We start from the raw sequence: 23,495 nt of genomic DNA, 5'->3' as shown, positions 1-23,495 counted from the left end.
CCAGACGATTTATAAAACCTCTTGAGTACTCACCAGTTACTGGTTAAATGATAATATGAGTGGGGAAATGCTAAATTGCAGAGAACTGTGTTTCTCTTCCACCTACTTAAATATAAATGTTGGAATTTTAATATCAAGTTATTATCACACACTGCTTTTTTTGTTATGATTATTTTCACCTCACTGCAGGCCAAATTTAAATTGCTGACTACCAGTAGTGGTAGTAGTAGTTACTGCTTATGAAAGCCAAAGAGCACACCAGGCTTCAGCTCCCTTTCCAAGCTATCCCTGCCCAAACTAGGAAGTCAGCCGTACCCCTTCTCCTGCTCTCTGGGCTCTGCCTTCCCAATATCTCTCAGTCATAGAACCATTTGGGTTTGAAAAGACCTTTAAGATCATCAGGTCCAACAGTTCACCATCAGTTCTCCAGTTTATCCCCTGGGCACATCTGGGTGTACATGGGGGTTGCTGTCTGGGCAGCTGCAGGAGCACAGGCTTTACTCTGGGAAGCGTGTGAGAGTTTCTCTCTCTTCTCCCCAGAATAACAACTCACACATGAAAAACCTGCTGCGGTTACAGCTGCTGCACAGCAGTTGTGCGTATGTGAGCTCCCCCCCTCCCCAGCTCTTGTAGGATGCACTAACTTTTATCACACTCCAAAAGAAAAAACTATTTTGCATCCATCGTAGAAGAGCGTGCTGGCAAGCTACTGCTACAGAACAGCCACTGTGCAGGGTAACTTTTGCATGGGCTGAGCCCGCAGGGCCCCCAGGAGAAAAGCTCACAGTTACAACTTGCAATTCTTCCGCCTGAACTGGCCTCCTGGCAGCTCTGCACCAAGAACTGCAGCCCACCTTTTTGCTGGGTCTCTCTTGACAGCTCTGTGCAACTGTGTTGTTCTGCTGTTCGCTCTGCAGGGCTCATGGGTGAGTTGGCGTCCACCACCCTTGCTCTCCAGCAGTGCCTGTAAATAGCACTGGGTGGAATCATGTCTGTTAGCAACACAGAAACAATGTGCAAAGAGAGGTACCATCCCTTGAAAAACTTCTATTTTTTGAGGTTCACTGGATTTCAAATGATGTTGTTTTATTTAACTTTTTTTTTCCATAGGATTATTCTTCTACTCATTATTATTATATAAAGTCATTGCATCCTATTCTACATAATATTGTAGCAGCATGATACTCTACCAATTACCTTAGTAGAATGAGATTATTGATTTACTAGCCTAGCTCTAGGATTTACATATGTCTAGCAGTAAGCCTTTTACCTTACTGTCCTCTTGTGCTCTGTACTGCGTGTGTCCTAATCTTACATCTGGGTGCTTCAGAGATCTTGTCTTCTGATGTACTTGGCTGCCTCAGAGGTACATTTTATTTGCAGACATATCCCCAAAGAGCTAGTGACTCCAAGACTGCCCCTTTGCTTCCCTGCTGAGTGTTCCCCAAATTGTACCCTGATGTAGTTCCTTTCTGGAAGCAGCTGTGGCGAGATGCTGGTTTCCCCAGTACAGTGTGACCGGTCACCAGGCTGTGGAGGGATATTTGTTAACTCAGCGTATTGTTATAGCATCTGCTCACCATTTGTCATCCACCGTCAGGGCAAGTTCAGAAGCATTAAAAAATGACCAGCTGAATTAAAACGTGAATAAGATTCATCTTGAATCTTCTGTGTGAAGTGATGAGTGCTTTGCTTATCTGGCAGGCCATACGAAGTTTCCAGAAGAGAGGTTAGCCTTGCTGGAAGGATCTCATTTTTCAAAGGAAGCTGGCAGGCTGCTATCTCACTCACTGAGAGTTTGCACAAGAGCCTGTTTTGAAAACCAGACAAGTAGTAGAGAAGGCATCCACCCTGAGATAACATCAAAGGGCTGGCCCTGGCAATGCCCAGCCCAGATAGGAAACACCTCCAGTTTGGCAATGTTCCGTCAGTGAAGGAGATACGCTTCCAGGTTTGGAATTCAGAAGTCTCCGAGCAGATAACCAGAGGATTTGCAGTAATCCCTGGGCTCCTTCCCAATGAGATAAAGGTCGTTTGATAGTCATCTGAAGGATAAGGATTTAATAGCACCTCATAGAGATGTTAACGTACTTCCTTCTGTTGAGGTGTTGGAAAAGAGTTGAGAATGTTCCACTACCTAAATTTGATTCTGTCTTCAAATGTCTTTTTTTAATTATGATTTATTTTAATCATCTATTAAGAATAGGGATCATTATCTTCTTTCAGAAATACTTTTTATTTCAAAATAATACTTTTTATTTCAAAATAATAGACAGACAGTGTAATTGTTTCATCCTAGAACTACACTGGTACTCTATTATACAGACTTTCCTTCCACCTCTTTCTCCTTTTTGCAGTATGTTTGTGGACTATCCTATGTTTAATGGACTATCCTATAACAAGCAGGAAAATATAAATATGGTATTTGAAATACATACAGCTAATTATTTCAAACAACTGAGTTTGGGTGGGGGGGTTTGTGAGATGCAGAACTAAGGAAACCTGAGTTTGCAGCCTGTGACAGCCCCATCCCACCACAGTAACTGCTGCTGCAGTAACTGCAGTTGCTCGGTGTCCGTTATGGTACAGGCATACTCCTGCACCCCGATCCCGTTTTGCTGGATAAAATGTAGTGGAAGCAATGCCTGGTCCAGAGCTACCCTGGTACTGAGGGGCTGGGTGGAAAATACCACTCTTGGCAAGGAATAAGGACTTCTTTCTGCCTTTCCCTTGGAGGAGGGCACCAATAAGGTTTCTCTGCTTGGACCCCTTTTGAAAATTTTTTCTTCAGTGCTTACATGAATTTACTGTCTGTCTCTAAAGAGCTAAAACTTGCATCTCCAGTATGAGTGAAGTTAGCCAGATTTTTCAGAAATGATAATGCAGTGGGGAAAGTATATGGTAGGTAAAACCATGAAAATTCATATGGCTGACTTCTGTAGGAGATGGAGCTAAGAAAAAAAAAAAAAAAATCCAGAAATTATTTTCTCTTTCACAGACCTGAATGCTGCTTTAGTTCCTTCCGGAGACTGGATGCTAAGGCTGCTACTGAAAAATTCCAGCAGGATCTGGGTTTCCGAATGCTGAACTGCGGAAGGACAGATCTGATCAACCAAGCAATTGATGCACTGGGACCTGACGGGGTTAACACCATGGACGATCAGGTAAGCTGTCTAACCACACACATACATTCTTTGCATGAACAAATTGCATGTGGCAAATCAATACGCAAGGTCGTGTTAGTTGCCTCTCCAAGGCTTTTCTAATTCTAGCTTTTGTTGTAGTTTAAACATGTATGCCTTAAAACACAAAAAAAATTAGCCTGCAAACTGCACCTACCCCACTCTCATGCCACCCCCAAGAAGTGAGCCAAAGCCCAGAGCTAAATGTTTGCCAGCTGGAATGTAGGTCTGTTCATGGACGGCTGCTCAGGCACTGAGGGAAGGCAGGTTAACACGTGGCTGCGGATGGAAGGTCTGATGGTGGCTTAATGCTGAGGCCACGTCAGAACTAAGAGGTGTTTGCCACCGACACTCGCTTCTGGTTCAACAGCCCAAATCCATCTGGGTCAGGGATGAGTGACCAAAAGGTGTTCCTGCCTGATGGCTTTCAGGCTGCCTCTGTGAAGCGAGTTACGTGTTCTCAGTACAGCCTGGCACCTGGTATCAGTCATTATTAGCTTTGCTCAAATTTCATCATGCTGATGTATCTATTTTTTTCATTTTTACCTATTCCCTGCTCAGCTACATTGAACCATAGGGATTTGGTAGTCTGGAGAGTCTTTAGCTGCTTCTGCTGTCAGTCCCATCAAGTCACGGCAGAGTCTATTCTCTGGGGCATCATTCAATGCATGGAATTAGCTTTTAATTAAAAAAAAAAAGCTGTCACAGCAACAAGAATGAGCTGTCACATCGCAGAAACAATAGGATATTTAGCAGTAGGAAGGATTTGCATTCAAGTAGAGAGGTTTTCTCATAGACAGCATTTTACTGCAGTAGCATTTCAGACCAGATTCTGAAACTGGCACATCTTTCATGGTACTTTCCACCATCCTGCTGTTTTAAAGGAAGTGTGAATGTATACACAAATACGAGCAGAAACTACTTCTGCACAAGCTTCTGTCTAGGTATGTAGCTGCCTTATATACATAGCCAGTACAAGGAGCTTCATGGTCACAGGAGTGGGGTATCCCATCGCAGGTGTCCTTGATATTGACTTTATTGAAGTAGCAAAGGTGGTAGATTCGTAGTATGGAGGTCTGCCGCTTCCTGTATTATTTTTCCCATAAGTTTTTGCAGTTCCTGTTTCTGTAGCCTTGAGGCCTCCTCTTCTCTCAAAGCAGCTTATTCTGCATTGTGAACATTACTGTCCTCACACCAAAGACACTGGTGCCAAGACCATCACTTCTCACTGCAGGGAGTTTCTTACCTCTCTTCAGCCAGCCAGCAAACTGGGAGCCGTTTGGCCTTTGTGTGCATAAAGACTCAGCATTCTGTAGGCAATTTACTGGGAAAGTTTGAGGAGTTTCTGCTGTCACTTATTTATGGTCTCATTGTCATCCTATTGATGTCATCCTCTAGTGTCATCACACTGTGAACAGGGGGATTGTAGCGTGCTGATGGCTCTGTCGTCTTTGCAGAATGCTGCTCCCACATCTGACAGCAGTGTTTTGGCACTGCCCATGGAGGGCAAGACAGGCTCCCCCTGGAGAGAGACACTGTTGCTCTGAAATTCTCCACTTAAGTGACTCTGGAGCAACTCAGCTCTGCAGCTACAAAAGTGTCCTCCACTGCACTACCAATCCCAGAGTTAAATCCAGGCTTTAGCAGTGAGCTCTGCTGTAGCTGGAATAGGAAACCAAATCTGAACTTTGCAGCTAGCTCGTTGTGCCTTTCCTGTGAAGGAACAAGCCAAAGCCAGATGCCCAAACTTGGGAAAACTGGCTTAGGCATGACAACATAAAGCAGGTCTCTCTGTCCTGTTGTAGGATAGAACATTTAAGGCTGCACCTGGTAAGCTGAGTTCATATATCTGGATTTCTTTCGGTCATGGGAGAGTCTTCTTAACACACTGCACAGTAGGCAGGCACCTCCGAGGCATCGCAGAAGGGTGACCATCTGTCACCTGGCAAGTACAGCAAAAGTTTTGTTGCAAATCCTACGATAGTCAGCACTGTTGGACTAATTTAACATACAGGCTTTAGAGCCAGGTTCAGACTTTGGCCACTTCCTGAACAGGAGCACGTGCAACACTGAGGTGTGCATCCAGGCCCACCTCTGCGTGTATGTGTATGGAGAGATTTTTGGTTTGGAGAGAGAACTCGGAATGTACCTTCAGGAACACGAGTTTGGAGCAGGACCTTGTATTCACCTCTAGCAGGGACCTGGCAGCACTCTCAAACAGGATTTGAGGTGTTCAGGAAAACAATCTCTTCTTCCCTTTGCATACTGGGGAACAAGCAGCGGATGCAAAATTGGTTACAAAAAGTTAAAAACAAAACAAAACAAACAAAACAAAAAAAAGGTAAGGTAAGGTGAGTCTGTACAAGTTTTAGAAGCCTGGCCAGGGCAGTAAACATGGGCTTATGCCTGCAGGCCCGAGTTTTGGATTCTCAGTTAAGGTTACTTGTTACAATCAGAGTGGATCCTCCCAAGCACCCCCCCAAAACCAACACCCAACACCAGCCGGGCCCCAAAACATCTTTGCAAATGTGTAACTGCCTGAAATGTAAGAAGCTTGGAATTGTGGCTGTTTGGAAAAGTTGCCTTTGCAGATGCAAGATCAGAACAGCTCTGTGTGAGAGATAATGTATCACACAGATAATACAGTATCTTACGATAAGGTCCCTCTCTAAAGATGAAGCTGTATTACTACACAGTGAGCAGCAGAGATGCTGCCTGTGAAAAATTCAAATGCTCACACTAACAAAGCGGGGGAAGCTGCAGGATGTGAGCAGAAACGGATTTTACTAGGCCCTTCCTTTTCTATCCTTGGCTACTTCTGGAATGAACTCCGTAAGTAAGACTCATTTCACTCATAACTCATTTCTGAGCTGTCATGGTTTGCTGGTTAAGTAGAGAGAGAGAGATTTATGGGATTGAAATGCTGAAATATTGTGGCAAATAGGATTTTAGCAATGGGGATAAGTTGCCAAATACATTAATCTTGTGTATCTTTGTGTTGTTTTCTGCTTTCAGTTCATATGGCTACAAATGATCCAAGAAATGGTATTTCTTTTTTTGGCAGCCTTGAGAAAGCTCCAGAATTGTGGACAAGACGTGGCAGGGATTTTCAGTGATCCCTTCTGTATTCCTGCAGTCTTTTCCCCTGATGTTTTGTCCCCATCATTTTCCAGTGCTAATGCATTGTGTCCACTCTACATAGAAACCAAAATGTCTTGAACATGTACGTGTGCTGTCCCTACACACAGGCACGCCTTCACAAACATTCTTCTTTACGTTAAGATTCAAACTCACTGTGCCTGACAGTTTCACCAGTGATAGTTATAGAAAGGTAACTTTTTTTTTTCCTTCTTCTCCCTGAAGGGTATGACCCCACTAATGTACGCCTGTGCTGCTGGAGATGAAGCCATGGTCCAAATGCTGATAGATGCTGGAGCAAATTTAGATATACCAGTGAGTAACAGAGGATCCTACCCCCGTTATTGCTCATCTGTAAACTAACAAGAGCAGTTATGAAATCTCTCCTAGCAACTGAATGCTTCAGTACCAGAAGCTTCTGAGCAAGGCGCTTCTTTCAGAAATCATTGCTTCAGGGATTTGGGAGGAGGGAAAAAACCCTTCAAAACCTCTTGGAACACTCAGTGGCTCCAATTATGATTGGCATTGGCGAGCCTAATAGGCATGGGGGAGTGAGGGGGCCCCCCTCCTGAAAGTTCTGCCACTAGGAGAAACCAGTAGGCCCATTAAAAAGGCCCAGGGGACTGGACAGTGACTAGTGCTAGCAGTGTTCTCTGAGTGGCGTAGGTTACTGTTCCCTTGGGTTGTCACTTAGGAAGAAAAAAGGCAGTTATGTACAAGTCTAAAGATTAAGACAGAGAGAGGCTGCAGTGGTGAATAACCACCCGGATCCTTTCTCCCAGGTTCCCAGTACCTCTCCACGATACCCTTCGGTCCATCCCGACAGCCGGCACTGGACTGCTCTCACCTTTGCTGTGTTACATGGGCACATCTCTGTGGTTCAGGTAAGCGGAGGAGATCCCCAGTCAGGCATCTCTGCCAGCACTGGGCAGCACCCTGGCTGTCAGGCTTCTGGGGCACAGCACGGGCTCCATCTGCAGTTTGTGGTGGCAGCCCTCTAAAACCCATGAAAAACTGCATGGTTCGAAAATAAGGAGAATATAACCGATGCTTTTCTTGGGGACCTGTGAATTGATGACATAATTTCTAGCAAGGTCTTGATAACAAAACACAGTACGTTTCCTTATTTTCCTTCAGTTTCAGTGTTGGTCCAAGGCTTACCACTTCCAGAACAATACTGCACAATTAATTTCTTTGATATTAGATGAACTAGTGCTTCATGTGGAGTGGTCATGGGTAGACTGCTTGATCAGGGTGCTTCCTGACATTAGATGTTAATTGGTTTATAAATTTACATGTGCAAAAATTCAGTGTATGCTGATTTCTGCTCTAATATTTCTGCTCTAATGGCAGCAAATCATCTGTAACTTCCTTTATAATCCTTGAGAATTGCATGAACAAGACTTAATCTCTCCTGGGAGTTGAACTTTTCGCATCCTCCCTGCTCCCTTTTCTGTGGAATTAATGCAGAGGGCAGCAGGATGGGGTGGAATCCTGAAAATCCTACCCGAGTGTCAAGAGGAATTCAAAACTGATCACAGCAGATAAGTCGATTGCTGGTGAATTTAATTTCCCTTCTGCTGAAAGGGTGGGGAAGAAGAAAAAAGTAAGCAAATGGAGGCTGCACACGCTCATTTTTTTTTTTGTTTGTGTACATTTTTACATAATTACAAAGATTAGGTTCCACCTGGCAAATTGCCAGGGCAGCCTCTGGTGTTACAGAGGTTGGACAGCCTTAATTTGCATGTGAGATAAGAGTGTGATTCTCCCAGGAGATGTAGCCAAGCATATCAAAATGCTCTTTGCTCGTGTTAGATGGCATTACCCACAATGCTTGTTTCTTTTATTTTGGTTAAAACTTCTAAAGATGACACTTTTTTTTTTATTCAGCAGCTATTATTAAAAGGGCAGATTTCAGCTTTTGCTGAAATCAGTGTATAAAACCGCCTTTCCAGTGCAGGTCTGCCATGCAATACCTGCATAGAATAGCTGTCACCTGAAGAGAGACATGAACCAGCAGTTGTGCTCTGCAAAAAGTTTTATGCTAAAAATGCAAATGTATACGCTGTTTGTTACAAGGCCAAGGTCATCACTAATTGGGGATGGCTGAAACTCTTAAACTGTGCCACCCTTACAGGTACAGCCAGCTGGACTGCTGCACCCAGGGGAGGAACCTCCAGGGGCAGCACCCACCAGTCATGCTATGGGTGCCCCGTGCTGCCTGCCAGCCCTGCTTGGCTATAACGGGTCCCCCTCATGTTGTAACCTTTCCCCCTTCCTCCAGGAGGAGGGAAATTTCCCCTGCGAGCAGCTGGGTGCGCTCAGTGAAAGCAGGTTCTGTGTGTGGCAAATGAGTGCAGCTGCTGGGCCGCCTGGCTCCAGGGGGGCTGAGGCCAAGAGGTATGTGTGGCCTCCAGGGCTAATTCCCTGGAGGAACCCCGTTTCCTGCACACAGCTTGAAACTAAATCAGATGGACTTCCTGCACGGAAGAGCAGCTCTGATTGCAGGGCTCTTTGGTGGTGGGAAATTACAATTGCAAAATCATGTTCATAAAGGAGATTAAAAAAAAAAAGTGTTCTCCAAGCTGCCAGCTGAGCACCTTTCCAGCATAAACTCAATATTGAAAGCGCAGTACAGCAGAAGAAAATGAGAAAACTCCAAATTGACATTCATGTGGAGACTTTAGCCCTAGGCTGAGCGAGGAAATGCAAGAGAAATTTGCCTTATAATAGACATTTTGCTTTAGCCTTTGAGCTGGTCCCTTTGTGTGCACGCACTCCTCGCTATGAATCTGCTGGTTTTACTTTCTAACACACAGCCTCTTCTGTTTTGTCTTTCTGAATTGCTCTTTTCTCAACTCCTTGTCTTCCATGTGTCTGTTGCAGCTGCTCTTGGATGCTGGTGCCCACGTTGAGGGCTCTGCTGTTAACAGTGGAGAAGACAACTACGCCGAGACTCCTCTTCAGCTGGCTTCAGCAGCAGGTAAGCACCGTGCCGCCTCAGCACCCCTTTATCTCCTGTACCACAGGATAACCGCAGCCCATCCACCGTGGGTCTGGTGCCCGTAGCTCGCATTAGGAGTCACTTTGCACTGCCTTCCAGGGTGCTGTGGGTATGGTAAAGCCACCAAACAGGTAGCACAGCGACAGCCTGCTACACAGTCAGCATTTTTTTCATTTCTAAAACACTAGTAGGAACCTCGTCCAGGTTGGCAGCGACTAACAGCTGTTGTCACATGGCCAGAGCTTGACGGGCACTAAACGAGCGTCTGCTTTTGCAACTAGTCCCAACACTTACCTCCTGCCAGCGGCCTCTGTAGTAAAGCTGAAACAGCGCCTTCACACAGGGCACTGTCAAGAAACATAAACCAGCTACTGTCTAGTCCAGGCATGTCGTGGATCTAAGTAACTTCCAGATGCAAAAATTAGCAAGTTTAAATTCAGCCTGGGGAAAAATAACTGCTATATAAAGAAAGTTGTTTTATTAATTCATTAAATACAAGTAAAATTCTGCATTTCTTCTACCTAACTGTCATGAGATGAGATTAGCATTCTGTGGACAAGTCTGTGCTAGCCTAAAAGTACCTGTTGTTTTTCAACACGTTTCACCTCTGGTTTTGCTCTTTCCCTTAATCTCTCTCTGCTTTGTTTTTGAGCATTTATGAAGACAAGTCTCAGGCTTGCTCTGCTCCAAACTTTATGGAAGGGATAAAAAACAGCCGACACCCTTCCCAGTGACACTCATGGGTCTGGGTCTCTTGCCACCACTCAGATACACCTAATGGAAGCAGTGGAAGGGGGCCTGGCTGAACACCAATACCCTTTGTCAGCAGGACAGGTTTATGAAGCTGCGGTCAGCAAGCGGAGCACAGAGCAGCTCCCTTCTGGCCTCATCTACCAACTGAGCAGCCGAGGCTCTGATCCTAGTTAAACTGCTTGCATACGTCTCTGCTGGTGTGTAGTGAAGGCACCAGACCAGTTTAATTCTCTTTCCATTCTACCTGTAGTTACATGTGGGTGATCAGTAATGTGTGTGCTCCGTGATTCGGCTGCTGTCCCGGGGGGTTAGGAAGCCCAAGCGTGCTTGCAGGATGCTCTGAAAGCCATAGTTGGTAACAGAAGTTAGAGTGCTTTCAAAGAGGTAACAGACATGGACTCATCAGTGTGTTTCTGGCCATTTTTTCCTAGGGAACTATGAGTTGGTCAGCTTATTGCTAAGCAGGGGTGCTGATCCTCTCCTGAGTATGTTGGAAGTCAACGGTATGTCGTCTTCGCTTCACGAAGACATGAACTGCTTCAGTCACTCAGCTGCACATGGGCACAGGTAAAGCTCCGCTCGCGTTCAGAACAGGTTTCTTTGCTGGAGGCTATCACTGTAGGTATTCCTGCGTGACTTTGTTAGCTGCCTTAGCGCAAACCCTTGGGTGTGCAGGTCAGCGGATGGTGTAAGACTCTTCTGACAGCAGCCAGCCATTGTTTGTTTGTCTCAGACCATCCCAATTCTGAGGCAGGCGGTGCCTTTTAGGCACTCTGGGGAACGGAAAGATACTTTACACTGGTAGTTGCTCTCTGTTACATCCCTTTGAGAAAAAATTATGCAACACTTTCATTATTCAGCAACTGTAACTTTTATCAAAGGGGTTATATTTTAGTCAAAAGCACAAAATACAACAGAGAGATCTTTGTTTGATTTTTCTTAATTGTCTCATTTACTGGTCTAGCTCTGTAGCACTAGGAGTGAGCAGGAGCTGGTTGTAGGCCATATACGAGCAGGCCGAGTTCCAGTTGTGGGTAGGTTATGAGATTGTAGTTTGTGTTCTCAGACAGAATCTAATTGCGTTAAGGTGGCAAAAATAATCTGCAGCAGGATTTGGTTGGCTGCATCTCTGGTTTTTTAGATGGCTGACCAAGAGGTCAGTCATTAAAATGCTGAAAAGCCAGGCTGGGTTTTCCAGCCCCGTTTTCAGGGTAGTAATTTAGAAACAAGACATTCCTTACAAACTCATCCAGAAATCCTTCTGTTCCCAGAAAAAAATGCTAGCATAACGAGCCAATTAAAACAGCCCTGAAACCACCCGTGTAGATGGGCTGAGAGATACCTGCAGGGTCTTACAGCCGCACAGCTGGTCCTTCCAGTGGCACCTGAAATAGTAGCTACCTTGCTTGAACACAGCTGTGCTTTACCGTGGTGCCAGCACACCTCCAGGTACATCACACATCTGGATACGCCAGGGAAAAGTACCCCAAGCTCAAATGAGGCCCAAACTCTGCAGAGCTGGAACGGCCTCATGCAGTTATTTACAGTGTAAAACGACGCAGACACTGTTCTGTTCCCGATTCTGTTCCCCTCCCACAATCTTCTGCAACATCTAACCATGCAAACCGTGACACTCACGGCTTGTTCTCCAGGCGGCTAGGGCAGGGGGAGCCTGAAGCACAGAGTTCTCTGGCTTTAGTCACACTGAGCGGCACGGGTGCCAGGAGAGCACCGGCTAGCGGCAGTTCAGCATCGCAGCCCAGGGCTCGGCTGGGGAATGGCTGCTGCAGATGGCCGCAGCTGTTGCAGGGACGCCAGCAACACAAACTTTCCAACCTGGCTGGACACAAGAAAGCCTCTTGCTTGCAGCGGCTGTGTGAAATGCCAAACCAAAAAAAAATAAAAACATTCTCCCTGGATTTAGGGATGCAGAACTATCATTTTTTTATGGTTTCTATTTACTGATAGAGGAAGCGGGTCTGACTAAAACAGCATAACAGTACTTGAAGATGGTCACTGGGGAAAATGGCAAGAGTTCTAACAGATAGTCTGGGTAAATCTTAGTTCAGCACTTTAAGATGTTACCCTACTGGTGGCTGGCAGAAGGGCGCGTGCTTCTATGCCAAAGCACAGACCGTGATCCAGAGCCAGCCTGCCCCAGCGCTGAGGTATTCCCAGGTACCACGAAGGTGCCAGGAGCATGTTCTATGCTTTTGCCCTTGCGACCAGGGCATCAATTTCTAGCCCGTGGGATAGGGAAGAACAAGCGGTTTAAATGCTGCTCCATGTTGCCAGCTGTCTGTCTTTGGGAAGGGGATTATTATTTATAAGCCAGACCCCTAAAGCCAAATCACCATAGTTCTTGTCTGAATTGTTGATATTTATTAATAAGAGCTCTCTCTTCTTCTTCCTCAGGAATGTTCTGCGCAAGCTGCTGACCCAGCCGCAGCAACTGAAGGGAGACGTCCTCTCACTGGAGGAGATTTTAGCCGAGGGAGTGGAGAGTGACACCTCCAGCCAGGGCAGCTCCAGCGAGGGGCAAGTCAGGCTGTGTAAAACAAGGACGAAGGCTCTGCAGGAGGCCATGTATTACAGTGCTGAGCACGGCTACGTGGACATCACCATGGAGCTCAGGGCACTTGGTAGGGCGTTTGGTTTTAAGCATTGTGCACATTTAAGGTGTAAAAAAAAATTTTTCCTCTGCCCCTTTCACTTGGAGAAGAATATGTAACTCCATCTGCAAAGCTGTCCCAAGCTTATGGGAACCACCTGTCTAAATTAGATACAAAAGTGTTTAAGGCTCCTTACAATTTAGGTTTTCTAATTTTTTTTTTCCAAATCCCTACTGATCTGGTAACCAGGAGAAAAGACTTCATGCCATGTTTGTGTATGGTTATATATTCTAACAAGCACAGTTCAGATTTATTTTGTAGTTCTGACTAATCATGAAGCTAAGTACACAACAGGGAGTCTCTGGTCCTCAACAAGTCAGCTACAGTTCCAGCTTAGGGTCCCGGTACCAATCCTTTGCTGCAGATAAATCAATCTGTCAACGACCCAGTTCAGTCATCTTTCATATCAAGACAAAAAATGTATCTGCTGTTAGGATGTAGGTAAAGATATGCTTCGGTGCTGCAAGGTGTTAGTAATAGCAGCAGGACAGTCTACTCACAGGTGCTTCAGCAATGACCATCTTTCACTGTCCTTTTTGCTGTCGCTACAGGAGTCCCATGGAAACTCCACGTGTGGATCGAGTCACTGCGGACAACCTTCTACCAGTCTCGTTACTCAGTCGTACAGACCCTCTTACGGGAATTTGTCACCATTAAAGAGGAGGACTATAATGAAGAACTGGTTAACGAAGGGTTGCAGCTCATGTTTGACATCCTTAAAACCAGCAAAGTAATTATTAGTTTTGTAACAGTATCAAGGTCATGTTTGGGTTTTGCTGTTGTAGGAGGTAGCGCACAAGAACAAGGGAATGCCTATGCAGGGGCCCTAAAGAGTTTTCGCATGAAAATGTTCCCAGCAGCGTTTATCTAAACTCATATGCGGCCCTCGCAGCGAAGGCATTTGTTTCAATAGAAGGGAAAGCTATTCTGTTAACGTCCAACCCAGCAACCGCCTTATGAAACCATGTGAATGTGACAGGAAGAGTTACCAATACAGTACTGGGGGGTTCAGGTTCTCTCAAGAGTGTCTTCTAGGAGTTTTCTGAACAATGTTTTTGTTCAGTGACATTTTCCTTCTACATTTTATTTAAAGGTTCCTATGACTGTTTTTACATTGCTTTGCGAGGCATGTCTAGACCAGATTTGATCCATGGCATTATAGCGTGGCTGTCCCATTTTGCAGATAAGCTCACCCAGTCTCTACTGTGTTCTCCCCCCCGAAGCTGCTGCCTTCTGTGTTAGAGGGGGATGCCTGCCCTCTGACTGCAGGCGGGACACATCTGTAACACACAAGGTGGGGGAAGCTGAGGAGTGTACACAGCTCCTCTCAGTACCTCCCTTAACTGGTCACTGCAACTTAAGATTGTAACAGTCCGTTAAACGAAAAGCAAGAGAGAGAACTGGCTACTAAACCCAATCTGACATTCAGCTCGTGTCGTGAATCAAATCTTGCTGAGAACACGCCTGAGGGCTCACCTGTTACAGAGAGGCGAAGGGTGAGCTTTGGCTGACGGCCTTTCTCCCTCGAGGAAGGCTGTCCCGTAAACTGTCGCTGAGAGAATTCCTGCAGAGCGCAGTTGCTGTAAGCCTGATGAACTATTACAGCGTGTCTGAAACCTGTTCGATGCCAAGTGCTGACTGACAATACCCGTTCCGTCCTCCTTACAGAACGACTCTATCAATCAGCAGCTTGCCTCCATCTTCACCCACTGCTACGGCAGCAGTCCCATACCCAGCATTCCCGAAATCCGAAAGACACTGCCAGCTCGGCTCGGTAAGGCGCTCACCTGAACAGTCAAGTTCTTGGGACTTTTTTTTTTTTAAAGCATCCACAGTTTCAAAAAGCATTCACCCTCTTTTTTTCTTACCCTAACAGATCCTCACTTTCTAAACAATAAAGAAATGTCTGATGTGACTTTCTTAGTAGAAGGAAAACTATTTTATGCACACAAAGTTCTGCTGGTTACTGCATCTAACAGGTGAGTTGCCTTCCACAGCCACATGTTAAAGGAAGGTCTGGTCTCTGATGCGCATGACTGGCTCTCACTCAGTCACTGCAGGAAGGCAGCTGCCAAGGGTACGGACTACAGACCATAATCCAGGTCTGCAGGACCAAACCCCACATCTCCTGTGCTACTGTTAATAATAGAAGAGTAGTTCCAGCCACTCCTAGTAAGTGGTAGAGATTCCCAGAGCCCTGCTGACATAAACCAACGAGAATCATCCCTAAAAACCTGGGCGTACATATCCAGCCCTGCCTTTCCATTCCTGCCCGTGGAGCTCACTGCTCTGCAGTGCCTGCAGCTCTCACCCTGACCCGGTACACTGGCAGTTATTAGTTTCGTTCCCTGTTACTGGCACAGGAACAGCGTTTTGCAACTATTACAGGGTGGGATTGGATCAGACCCAAGCAACTTACAGGTTAAGTTGTCCCTGAAGTTCTAAACTAACTGTCATTAAATTGAAAGAAATGTTTCAGTTTTCAAGAGCAGGGAAGGCTCTTTATTTTCCCCTGGCTTAGGCTGTTTGTCAGCAGGTAACAGGTATGTGATGCACTAATACAGAAATCTATTAAAATTGTTCTCAGGTTTAAGACGCTAATGACCAATAAAACAGAGCACGACGGCCACGGCAGCAAGACTGTTGAAATCAGCGATATGAAATACAATATTTTCAAGGTATGTAACTTACTCTACCTTTTCATCTTTTCATGTACTTGGAAGCTAAGTCTAAGCCAAGGCCCAATATAACAGGTAATTTACAAGCAGAGATGGAGTTTGTTTCAGTGCACCTGTATTTCGGGAGTGTTCTGATCTTTGTCCAAACTTTTCAGTAGGACCAACCTTAAAACAGAAACCTCCAGCCTATATTCTTATTTTCTTACTAGGCAGCTGACTCCTCCATAAAGCAAGAGAAAGCAGTCTTAGACTTTTAAGACACCATTTTTATACTTTTTATGGCACCGTTTTCATGCCGTGCTAAGCATGAAGTAAACTTATTTACAGCAGGTGGACTGCCAGGCTCCACGTTAATTCAGGTCAGGTGACCGTAAGTCAGCCGTGTCCCTTTCAGGAAGGGCTCAGAACTGAGAATCGCACTTTGCTTTTATGATGTTTCCATATATGTGGTAACTGTTTCACTACAGCACTGAAGCTTTTCCTTTTCCTCTGTAAGCAAAGAGAAGGGGCAAAGCTGTCGGTCAGCAATACTGTCATCTCACGCAGAGGGGATGGAGTTGACTCTAAACATCTTTCTTCTGCTTGAAAGGGCCTAGGCATGTTTTGTGTCAGACAGATGACATCCACATTCTGCAGCTTAGGCCATGACAGAAAAAAGAAAATGTAACTGAGTATATTGAACAAAGATGTTGCTAAAGATAAACTTTTGCTTCACTGAAGAGAGCAACAAATAAAAGAGAATTAAACCAGTGAGATACTCCAGGGAATTAAACAATTTGATAGCAAACAAAATCAGAGGAATTAAGGAGATGATGGCATTCTACAGCAGTCTCAGTTACGGTGCATGGAGGGTGCTGCTCCTGGCTCTGCTGGAAAGCAGCTTTGCTCCCCTGTAATTCCGTTATACACATAAGGCTCAGATTTGTTACCACTGCTGTTAGAAACGGTAAGCACAGCGTGCAGTCCCACACCTGCTCCCACAGCACCCAGGACACTGGAATGACTTCTCTTCCCAACACCAAATCCAGTAGTTCCCTAGATAAGGTGGCACCAGTTGAGCTGGGGGGTGCGCAGGCAGATGAAAGAGCGAAGCTGCCTCTTGCTCTCCCTGCAAACAATTAGGCCTTTTCCTCTAGCCCTGATGGGGGGGCTGGAAGCTGATTAGAAGCACAGCAGGGGAGCCAAGTGGCTGGGAGGTCCCCCAGACACACATGCTGGTGGTGTGGCGGTTTCAGTGCTCCAGCGAGCTGGCAGCTCTGCGTGTGACCAGCCTGCAAGGCTTTACAAAACCCGATCCAAGGAACAGTTTCACAAGGACGTTTGTGTTGCTCAGAGACACACTGTCACCCCCGGCCTAAAACCCTCAACAGGACCCTTTTCAGAGCCCGAGGAAGAAAAGTGTATTAGAAAGCAGCAGATTTGCAACACTAGGGAAAAAAGCCGAGGGTAAAGGTGAGAGCCAGCGTACCACGCAATTCCCGTCTGCTCGGGAAGGGGAGCGCAGCCGTTCGCAGCCCCTTGTGCCTCCAGTGACCACAGCTTCATGCCCGGCCTTCTTCCCATTTCAGATGCTGATGCAGTATTTGTACTATGGAGGAACAGAATCTATGGAAATTCCCACCACTGACATCCTAGAGGTGAGCGTGGTTTCTTCTAAATCTTGCCAAGTGCACTGAGGCATAAACAAAGCTTGCAGGGGAAAAGCCAGGAGCCAACGGCAAAGCTTCCAATCCAGGAGCATACTTCACACTTTGAAACGAGCTTGAAGTTTCAAAACACCGTTGTTTGGAACTGAGAACTACCAGTTACGTCTTGCTACATCCCCGAGATGCTGGCGGCAGGGAGGGAAATCACTACAGTGCTTCTGGTGCCCAGCGCTGGGCGGAAGCCTGCTTTGCCCATCCTCTCTGTCCAGGGAGATTCAGTGGGGCACAGAAGAGGTGCAGCTGAGCCAGCAGCTCTGGTGCCCACAGCAGCCCAACACCGAGGGGCTGCAATTGTAGAGAAATAACCGATTTCAAGCTGACCTTCTGCAGAGCAGCTGCTGGTACCGCTCAGGTTGGACTTAGAGCGCTTCCACAGCACAAACAGGCCCTTGTTCAATAACGCTGCTCAGTTACAAGCAGTCCGTGAAATTAAAGCTTGAAGCTAAAGATTACACACAACTATTTTTTTTTTCCTCAGGAGAGGAAAGGGGGCTTTGAGCGCTCTAGGGCTCGTGTTAGGGTGACAGGAGGTAGCACCAATATGCTTTGCTAAGAGGGGAAATCTGCCTGTCGTGTCAGCGAGGCACCGAGTGGCCTCTCTGGTCTGGTGTGAGGACTTGGCCGTTGGAGCAGGGAGCCGGGGATCGTTCAGAGGGGAACTCATCAGCTCTGTGTGCCTTCCCTGAGCCTCTCGGGGCTCATGATCTCAAATTGCTTCTCTCTTGCCCTGATAGCTCTTGTCGGCTGCCAGCCTGTTCCAACTGGATGGCCTCCAGAGACACTGTGAAATCCTCTGTGCCCAGACGATCAACATGGAGAACTCCGTTAACATCTATAAATATGCAAAGGTAGGTGCCAAACTGCCTTGTTTCAGAATCACAATGAAGCAGCGCGTGTGCTTTCTGCAGCCTCCTTTTGGGAACTAAATACAACAGGCCCAGAGCAGGCACCGTGATGCTGGTAACCCTACCCTGACTGCAGCCACGAGTGAGATGTATTCCAGTTCCAGTCTGGGAAGTCCTACACAGCCCCAATACGTTTTCTTGTCTAAACCAGTCATGTATGAAATTGCTGCAAGATCCCTACAGAGCAGGGGAGAGGTGTCTTAGCAGGCTGGTAAGTGTGTGCAACACCAGCAAAGCCTAAGAGACTCAAATCCTCAGAGCAGCAGGGGCAATTGATTGTAGCACAGCAGCTAAGTAGTAAACCCTTTCCTAGCACAAACCCTACTGTTCGATGCAGATATTCACCTCTGTAGCGAATAACCCACATTATCAAGAAAATCATAACTACTGGATGTTTGCAGGACCAGATCCCTTGAAGACAAGCAGAAAGACAAAGGGGCTGATAATGGTGTGCATGTTTACTGGCGTGCAGTGTCACACTGATCCTTTTCAGTTCCTGACTCTGGCACTGGGTCATTCTTTTCCATGGAACTTGGACTGGTTTCTTTCAGGACGTAAAATTTAACGGTGCACAATGGTAGAGAGGGGGAAGGGAGCGTTGCCTACTGGCCTTTACTAAATTTGCTTAAATTACTATTTGCACAAAATTCTCAGAAACAGGGGGTGCGCATGCACATACAGTGCTTCTTAATACTGAACTTGGGTTTCATTGTTCTCCCCTTACTGAGCTGGTTCTGAAGCAAAGGGAACCAGATCACAGCCAGAAATCCACCTAATGTGCTTTAGAAGCGCAATATCCTTGTTTTCCTACGTTCAGCTCCCTTTTCTAGGGGTTAAGCTCACATCCCATGCACCACACTCTTACCGCCTCGAGCGGAGCGCACCATCTGGCAGCGCAGAGTTTTATGTCGCGGCACACGAACTCCTGGCTTGCACAGCTAAACAGGTATCTTGGCCGCTTCGTCAGCCAGTTGCTCTGCTCCTTTAAGGGGAAGGGACTGGAGTGCAGGCCAGCAGCTCTGCCAACAGCAGGCCAGCAGGGGAAGGAATTAAAAGAGCCTGAATGCCTCTGCCGAGGTCCTGCATTCAGTGCTTTTCCTGCCATCCTCCTTCTGTCTTAGAAAATATTAAAGGGAAAAGCATTAGCAATGAGGAGCAGCTCAGGCACGCCCCTGAGGTCTGCGGCATACAGAAAAGGCTAACTGGTTCTCCTCTCTCTGCAGATTCACAACGCGCCTGAACTAGCCTCTTTTTGCGAAGGCTTCTTCCTCAAACACATGAGCTCTCTCCTAGAGCAGGACTCATTCAAACAGCTGATCTACAGCAGGAACAGCAAAGTGCAAGGCCTGGACCCTCTGCGGGACTTGCAGACAGCCCTGGCCAGCCGCCTGCACTCTGTGTACGTCACCTCCAGGGTGTGAAGCAGGAACAAGGCAGTGGCAGGAGCACTGGTTCAACTGGTTCAAACTGCACGGGGATGCGTCGTCAGGCAGAGCAGCAGCTTTCCTGTTTGCCTTCTGGATGTTGCTGAAAGTCCCCTCCAAGAGATACCCCCTAGGCAAGCGTGCTGTGCCTCGTCCCGCTGATGCTGACGGAGGGGGAGCTGGCTTCTCTGTGCTACTACTGACACAGAAACACTGTCACAGCGCAAACAAGAACTGAGGACGCAAGTGAAGACCCTGAACCCAAGAGACTGTCAGCGCTGCCCTTTGAACAACCACAACGCAGGGCTGTAGAGAAGCGAGACAATTTACCTAGACCCAGCACCTCATATGTAGTCTTTAAGTGTCTGCCTACACGCCCTAACAGCCACCTAGTTCATACGCATAATGTTTTACGCGTCAAATGGCTGCGTAGAAGGAGTTCTCTAACCCCGCGGACACCGCCCGCACAGCAAGGCACCCGTCTGAGCAAAGGCTGGCGCGCGCAAACGCTTCGCTCTAGTAATAACCACCAGTGTCTGTGCCTGTCGGGAGGGTCTGACCTAAGTCCTCCCCCAAACTGCTGGCACCTTGAGAGAGATTTTGTAGATGCTCAAAGCTGAGTAGAAACTAATACTAAATCTGAATTTACTCCCTCTTTAAACCTACTATGAAGAACAGACGTGGGGCAGGGAGGGGAGAATTGTTTTTTTGGTTTTGTTTTTTTTTTAATACGTTTCACTGTGCTAGTTGTTAATCTGGATCCATTTTGAGGGGAAAAAAAGACCATCTGCCCTTTCACCACGGAGGTTTGATAGTCCCCATGACTTTCACCATAAAAACCTCTTTCTGAGAGACCTGACACTAAAGACTCAGGTGTAGCAGGAGCTAGCACTGTGCTGAAAAACAGTCCGATAGCAACAAATAGCAATAAAAGTCTCCCTAAGACCCTGAGGAGCGCACAGCTGGAGAGTTTGTTCTTTGCCTGGTGCCAGCTGGGATTAGCAGCTCGAGTCTCCCTTCCACAGCCCCAGCCAGGCTGCCCTGGGGGGACTGGGCACAGCACCCACCTGACCAGTTCCCCTGGCAGGCTGCAGCCTAACATTTAGGCGGCGGCACTTAAACAAGATGCCTCCACTGGGTCGGTCACCATTCACATTCTTCCCGTGTTGGCAGCAGACAGATGGTTCTGGTCCTGAAGGACTCACTGGAGGCTGCCTTCTAGCTGCCCGAGGAGAACTAAAAGGAGACAGTTCACCCTACAGTTTTGGGTCTGAAGCAGTGTTTTAGTGTGTGTGGTTCTTCCTTTTAAATAATCCCAGCCCTAGGAAGGCAGTTAGTTGTGTAAAAATGCATACCCTGCTCTTACCAACAGCTTTAAGGAAAAGACCTTCAGCTCTCTGTTAGCGCTCACCAAGAACATTTGCTAAGATGCTTTCATCCGGTACAGGTGGGTGAAGGAGAGGAGGAAGCCAAGTTCTCAGTGGAGAACTACTGCTTCTTAGAAATTCAACAATTAATATGGTAACTAAACACACTGGAAGAAGGAGGCTCAGCTGGGCCCGAGCTCCAAAGCACAACATAGACACGGTTTAGGCAGATGAAGGGATCTCCCAGAAAATCCATCAAAATTTGACATCGCCTCATTCCTACAGGAGTTAGATGAGAGGCAAACCGCACGCAAGGATAAACGTTTCTAGCCTGCACTCAGCAAGCTGACAGACAGTTGGTCAGGGCACCCCCAGCCTTGCTTTAGGCACGCCCCCACTTCGGAAGATCACCAGCGAAAATAACCCTATTTATTATGAGAAAGCCATACAGGGGGTTCAAAATTGTCACTGACCTGCCTGAAAAATATTACAAAAAGCTTTATCTTGGAAAGTATTTTCAAGTAGCTGCTCCAGCTATCTGTACAAATATGCAGGTCCTCTTTTGTTGCTGTAATATTACAATGCTTTGTTAATTGTACATTAATGTTGTCATTTATGTAAATGTACCAGGATTTTATTAACAACGTAATTTTAAAATACACAGCTGCTGTTATTTATTCTGCTTTTCTAACAATGAGAAAAACCGTATTTAAAGACACTTCTACGGAAAAGGCTGTTGCAGTTTTACCATCTTAAATTCGTTTTGGTACATATACCTGATTTTGTGCTTTAAAACAAGGGCTAAAGCGGCATTCATTTCCCCTTCTAGGCTCATTTTTTGACTTAGTAAGTTTAACTCGTGGTTTCCCTGGCTGAAGCAAGGTTACCTGCGTTCTATCGAAAAGCAGCAGATGGTAGCATCCAAGAAACCCCCTAATTCTAGGACGCTTCCCTGCAGCAGAGGAGACAGTGAAGGTTAATCGTTGCTTTAACCCAGAGGTGTTCAGGCAGCCCTCAGAAGTTAAACATCTGATTCGCCCCCTCCCAAGTGCCAACAGACAGAACGTACAAAAGCAGGTCCTGCTTCCTCCCGCGTCACCTCGGAACCCCAGGGGCCACGATGGCTCTGTCTGGAACTTTGCTGTAGCCACAGCAGGATTCGTGTCAGAGCAGAGAGTATTTAAGAACACTCCGACAGCCACACAGACGCAGGCGTGCGACAGTCTGGGAAGTGAGGGCGTGCATTTATCTATGAGGTAAGAAGTATAAAGGTTTAAGAGCAAGAATCTGACCTAGAACTATTTTTTTTTTCCTTCCCCTAAGTTGACCCCATAAATCTTGCAGACCCCCACCGAGTCTGGGGATAATGGCTGAGCTGAAACTCTGAATTTGGTGCCTCTGCAGGACTCAAATACTTCCTTAGAAGGCCGAGCACATTTAGAGGAAACCATTAATACTGCCAGAACCCGTACAGAACCTCTGCCTGCTTCTTCCCTTGAACTCCCCATCGCACACCTGAACAAAGGGAGCCGCGCAGCGTACCAGTCTGGTGTAGCAAGACTAGAAATCCCGTTCTATAATAAATTACCGTCACGGGTATTTCTTAGCCTTTCGTTTACACCACCCCAGAGAGGGCTGCTGGGAATGGCACAAGAGGGGTGCTTTCTCTTGCATCGTGCCATCGCGCCAGCATGCTTGGAAACCCCCCAGTACAAACACCGACTTGTTCTCACAAACCATGGAATACCAAGATTCCCTTTGGAACACTTTAACAAGTAGATTCAATAGAAATGCAGTGCTGCCCTTGGAGTCCTAGCGAGTAACACTGCAGCGCTTGCCCAGCGCTGGGGAAGCACAGAACTTTGCTGTCCGCAATTACTTCAGGGAGCAGAGGAAACGAACAGAGCTCACACATCTGTCTGAACACACTTGACGACTTCCAGCCTAAAATAAAACCCTCTTTGCTTTATAATAAGCCTTTGCACAGCAGGCAAGCACCGGCTAATGCAGCACCGCTGCTAACTGGCCCTTTGCCCTCACCAAATGCTGCCCCAGCGACCAGAGATGGCTTCCTGCACCTGCCGCAGCAGAGACAGCCAGGGCGACTCGAGGGAAAAAAAAAAAGGAGAGTGGCGACTCCCCTGAGGAGCCGGGGCAGCAAGCTGCTGTCGCCGCTGCCTGTGGCAGAGGGGAGGATGCAAAAGCTGGATCTGCCTCCCCGAAGGGCAGGTTTTGAGTGTAAGGGATCCACTAATCCACAGAAAGAGAATACTGCACTCAGCACTATTTGCTCAAGAAAAGAGGGGCAAAAAAAAGTTTTCTGTCATATGATGAGAAAATCACGGCAGGGAAAAAAGCCTGGCTAGCAGCAACAGGCAGCCCCAGAGCTGGAGTCACTTCAGCGCTGCCCATACTCCGGCTGTTGCTAACTGGAAGGGGAGCAGGCGGGTCAACTGCTCAGCTACGGCGCTACCCTCACGGGGGGCAGCCAAAGCTCATCACTTCACCAACACGCTCACCGGATGGGCAGCTTACTAAACCGAGCACAGCATCTCACCCAACGCTCCCGCCTCCGTGCGCAGCTCGGGCTGGCGGCTACCGGTGTCCCTCACACGCCCACCAGCAGAAAGCAGTCGTTAGAAAACGCACACCACGAGGCGCGTGCA

The 23,495-nt window shown here is 46.9% G+C and overlaps 1 protein-coding gene across 6 annotated transcripts in view; it reads left to right on the top strand.

Annotated features, from left to right (window-relative positions):
* Positions 1-21,506, top strand: part of ABTB2 (ankyrin repeat and BTB domain containing 2) — a 155,965-nt gene extending 134,459 nt beyond the window's left edge. For all 6 annotated transcript variants that reach the window (XM_037401864.1, XM_037401863.1, XM_037401862.1 and 3 more), the window contains 13 exons: positions 2,999-3,164; positions 6,546-6,635; positions 7,103-7,204; positions 9,207-9,303; positions 10,509-10,644; positions 12,493-12,719; positions 13,301-13,479; positions 14,418-14,523; positions 14,626-14,728; positions 15,337-15,427; positions 16,996-17,064; positions 17,868-17,981; positions 19,262-21,506. In XM_037401864.1, coding sequence (XP_037257761.1) covers positions 2,999-3,164; positions 6,546-6,635; positions 7,103-7,204; positions 9,207-9,303; positions 10,509-10,644; positions 12,493-12,719; positions 13,301-13,479; positions 14,418-14,523; positions 14,626-14,728; positions 15,337-15,427; positions 16,996-17,064; positions 17,868-17,981; positions 19,262-19,459 — 1,678 coding nt within the window. In that variant the 3' untranslated portion in view covers positions 19,460-21,506. The remainder of the gene's footprint in view (positions 1-2,998; positions 3,165-6,545; positions 6,636-7,102; positions 7,205-9,206; positions 9,304-10,508; positions 10,645-12,492; positions 12,720-13,300; positions 13,480-14,417; positions 14,524-14,625; positions 14,729-15,336; positions 15,428-16,995; positions 17,065-17,867; positions 17,982-19,261) is intronic.
* The last annotated feature ends 1,989 nt before the right edge of the window (positions 21,507-23,495 follow it).

The sequence above is a fragment of the Falco rusticolus genome, chromosome 10 (assembly GCF_015220075.1).
Source record: "Falco rusticolus isolate bFalRus1 chromosome 10, bFalRus1.pri, whole genome shotgun sequence".
Taxonomy (NCBI): domain Eukaryota; kingdom Metazoa; phylum Chordata; class Aves; order Falconiformes; family Falconidae; genus Falco; species Falco rusticolus.
The sequence above is the reverse complement of the archived record's forward strand: the minus strand, read 5'-3'. Positions and strand labels throughout refer to the sequence as shown.